This window comes from Dipodomys ordii, unplaced genomic scaffold (genome assembly GCF_000151885.1).
Source record: "Dipodomys ordii isolate 6190 unplaced genomic scaffold, Dord_2.0 Scaffold6, whole genome shotgun sequence".
Lineage (NCBI taxonomy): Eukaryota > Metazoa > Chordata > Mammalia > Rodentia > Heteromyidae > Dipodomys > Dipodomys ordii.
In genome coordinates, this window is record NW_012267222.1 from 12,518,392 (window position 1) to 12,522,266 (window position 3,875).

General features: G+C 53.3%; 1 protein-coding gene across 1 annotated transcript in view; it reads right to left on the reverse strand.

Annotated features, from left to right (window-relative positions):
* Positions 1-3,399, reverse strand: part of Extl1 (exostosin-like glycosyltransferase 1) — a 12,543-nt gene extending 9,144 nt beyond the window's left edge. The window contains exon 1 of the mRNA XM_013033661.1: positions 2,618-3,399. Within this exon, the coding sequence (XP_012889115.1) occupies positions 2,618-3,399 (782 nt within the window). The remainder of the gene's footprint in view (positions 1-2,617) is intronic.
* Positions 3,400-3,875: the final 476 nt, after the last annotated feature.

The window sequence follows — 3,875 nt, forward strand, 5'->3', positions numbered from 1 at the left end:
GGGGGGGAGGGAGGAGAGATCCTTGTCACCAAAGGCTCTCAGCACCTTCAGACCACCTCTCTGAGCCTCTGAGCCTCAGTTTCCTATGCCCTGAAGTGGGACTAACTGCCTCACTTGAAGGGTGCAGGGCAGGTGAAGTGCCAGCACAGTGCCTGACCCTGCCCAAACCCTCCCCAATGCCAGCAGCCCTCCCCACCCCCTCTCCTGCCAGCTAAGCCAATGTGGGACAGTGGCAAGACTGTGAATTGTGCCTTTCTCTGGCCAGGGCTTGTTTATTCAGGCCACTTTCTGGGGATTGGCCCTAGGACTGTCAGCCTCCATTTCTCACTTTGACCCTCTGCATTCATTCTTCGGACTCATCCTGAGCAACTGAGGCCCAGGCTACCCTGGGAAGTGACAGGTCTGGTTACCTGCAGGTAGGCAGAGACCAAAGATGAAAACCTTTAGACTCCATGGCAAATTCTGGTCCATTTTAGACCTATCAGTAAATGGTCAGTGACTTTATAAGCTCCCAAACTTCCGCATTTCTCAAAGCAGTTCAGACTGAAACTGTTTTCTCATTTACCAGTGATCAATTCTACCTCGTAGTAATCAACATCCACTCAAACTTTCCTCCAGCAAGAACACAGCTGAGGGCCCAAATCAGAAATGCCAGGTGTGATGGCACACACCTGCAATCCCAGCACTCAGGAGGCAGAAGGAGCTACACAGTGAGACCCTGACTCAAAAACAAACAAGAACAACAACAAAAACCCAGCCAGGTGCTGGTGGCTCACATCTGTAATCCTAGTCATTCAGGAGGCTAAGGTCTGGAGGATCTCAGTTCAGTGTTAGACTGGACAGAAAAGTTGAGAGACTCCATCTTCAATTAATGAGCAAAAAGCAGGATTGAAGGCATGGTTCAAGTGGTAGAGCACCAGCCTATCAAGCAAACCAAGCAAGCACAAGGCCTTGAGCTCAAACCCCTATAAGAGCAAAGAAAGAAAAGGGAGGGAAGACAGAGTGACTAGAGAATCTTGTCACCAGAACTGATCTTCTGTCATCTGGGTCCTTCAACTGTGGCCCAGGACACTAGGAACAGATCCCTGCTGAACAAAATGACAGGACTTGACTTTTTTTTTTCACCAGTCCTGGGGCTTGAACTCAGGGCCTGGGCACTGTCGCTGAGCTTCTTTTGCTCAGGGCTAGCACTCTACCACATGAGCCACATCGCCACTTCCAGCTTTTTCTGTGTATGTGGTACTGAGGAATCGAACCCAGGGCTTCATGCATGCAAGGCAAACACTCTACCACTGAGCCACCTTCCCAGCCCCAGGGGTTCACTTCTTAACCCCAGCCCCACCCTGGCTTTGCAGGGGGTGTGGGGGGGGCGGTCCTTTCCCACAGAAGCCTTCTGAGAGAGAAGCCCCAGGATCCCCAGGCAGAGGCAAAATTGGAGCTTAGCCATGTGAGGAATTCCCGGGAGGGAGTGGAGCTCAGAATAGCCATGTTGTTCTAATGAAGCACAGGCTGAGAGGGGGTGAGGAAGCAGGGGAGGCCTCCGAAGGAGTTTCCTCCTCAGGTTTGCAGGAGGATGGATGGAGAGGGGACCTCTGCCAGCCTCCAGGAGGCATGCAGCTGTAGCGTTGCTGAGGAGCTTGGGGGGCTAGCTGTTTTATCACAGAGGTGTATACCCTACCTAGCTCAGAGGGAGCAAAGCTTCAGCACCAGTATGCCATCTTCCCTAACCTACATTCAGTTGCTCTCGCTAGCAGGAAGTCCTTTAGATTGGATGCAAGTTATGCTTGCTATCACCAAAGTCCGATTCCTTGAGCACTTAATGTGCAAAAGTTAAGACACAGGAGCAGCTTCCAGCTAGGGCTATTCTGAACTTCCTTGGCCTCTCTGAAGCACTGGACAGGGTTGGTCATGAATTGCAACTCAAAACTTGAAGCATGAGAGTTTTAACTATAGATTAAGTACTGGTTATATTTGCTCTGGCTGTGTGGCCACAGATGAGCTCCTTAATCTCTCTTAGCTTTAGTGTCTGGTATACAAACATATAAAAGATAGCAATAGATGGATTTCAAAGTGTCTATCAAAGTGTTTGAAGTCTGGGAGCCGAGGCACACGCCAGCTACTCTCCACAGAGGTGGAGATAGAAGGATTGTTTTCTGAGGCCAAGATTTGGCAAAAAGCCCCAGACTTTATCTTTAAAACAAACTAAAGGCAAAAGGAACTAAGGCGGGACTCAGGTGGTGGTGTTTGCAAGCCAGAGGCCTCGAGTTCAATCTCCCTGCTCACACACAAAAAAGTGCTTAGCACCATATAAGTCTATGTTACATAAAAATAATAGGAAGGAGTACAGTGATCAAAAGGGAATAAGTAGGAGTGTGAGTCATGTGTTGCTTTTAAAGTTCTCTGAAGGAGAATTCACAATCTGCCTTAGATATTCCTTGGGGTGAATCATCGTCTTAGTGGAAGTGCTTTCTGCTGTCTAAGTTGACTCCCTCCTGCTACAGGTAAGACTTAAGGCTTAGCTAGTTCTCCATCTTAGTCCTGCCATTCATCTCTGTCCCTCTCCCCTCCTATGCAGCACCCCCTCCCCCCCACACACACCAAGGGAAGATTCACTTACAGGTCAGGTCCAAGGTCCCACTCACAGTGCCCATCCCAGGGACAGTCAGAGGTGTTGATACCAGCCATGCGCCATCTGCCTCTCTCTTCTGCCAGGGCTAGCAGGGCTTCCCTGGGGTGGGGGCTGTACTGCCGCAGCTGGCCAGGATTCCCACCTCGAAATGGGTGGGCTTCAGGGAGAAGCGGGAGTGCCACGTCGAAGCCCAGCCTGAAGGTGTCCACCATCGGGCTGGCCTCTGCCACCATTGCCCGTCCCAGCCAAGAGGCGCAGGGGCAGGGGGCTGGGTATGGACTGAGAACCAGGTGGTTCTGGCCTCTGTTCCAGTGCGGAGGTTGTGGGCTGCTCAGTGGGGCCAGGGCATCCTTGCCCAGGAGGAGGAAGACGAGAAGGCAGGCCTCTGTAGGGCTGTGTGTGTGGAAGTGGGAGCCTTCCAGAGAGGCCAGGATCTGGCCATGCACCTTGGAGATGGGGCCAGCTGCTGGGTACACGAAGACCTTCAGGCCATCGCTCCTGCACTTGGAGGTGTCAAAGCAGGTCCCCCAGTTGCAACTGCCCCCACGGAGGGTTGAAGGAGGCTGAGAGACGGCATCTTCGGGGAGCTCTTCAGGCTGGGAGAAACTCTTCAGGAGTGCGGCATCCAGCCAGCGGGGCCAGCCTTGGGGGGGGCCTGGCTGAGGCTTGGGGGGCACTGCCAAGCGGAGAAGGGGGGTGCCTCCCAGGAGGACAAGCAGGAGCCAGGCGGCTGACAGTGCCAGCCAGCGTGCCTTCTTTCTCAACTGCATATGGTCATTCACAGCCAGGGCGAGGCAGGAGGAGCGGGGTCTAGAGCTGGGATCGGCCTTCTAGCCCTGTGCACTCATTGTACAGACAAATGATCGAGGCTCACCAAGGGCCGGATCCTTGGCTAAGGCCAAACAGGGAGTCTCAGGCCACCCATGGGAAGCTACTGAGGACCCAGAATTCTAGACTTGCTTCCTTATGCTCAGGACTCTTCTTCCTCACTTCTACCTTTGGACAACCAACCAGCCTTCGCCCTCCCAACCCTGTCCCTGCCCAGAGCACTGCTCAGGAAGATGCAACCCTTGTCCAGACTTCAAGGCCGTGTCCCTCTACCTTCCTAGCTACACAGCCTGACCTTGCCCTTGATGGAGAGGAAAGCTGTCTGCCAGGCTGTGGAGGATGGGTCAGTGCTCCCACAGAGGGCAGCTTGGCCAGAGCTGGAAGAAGCAGGGCTGGTTTCTCCAACTCTTTCCCCTGT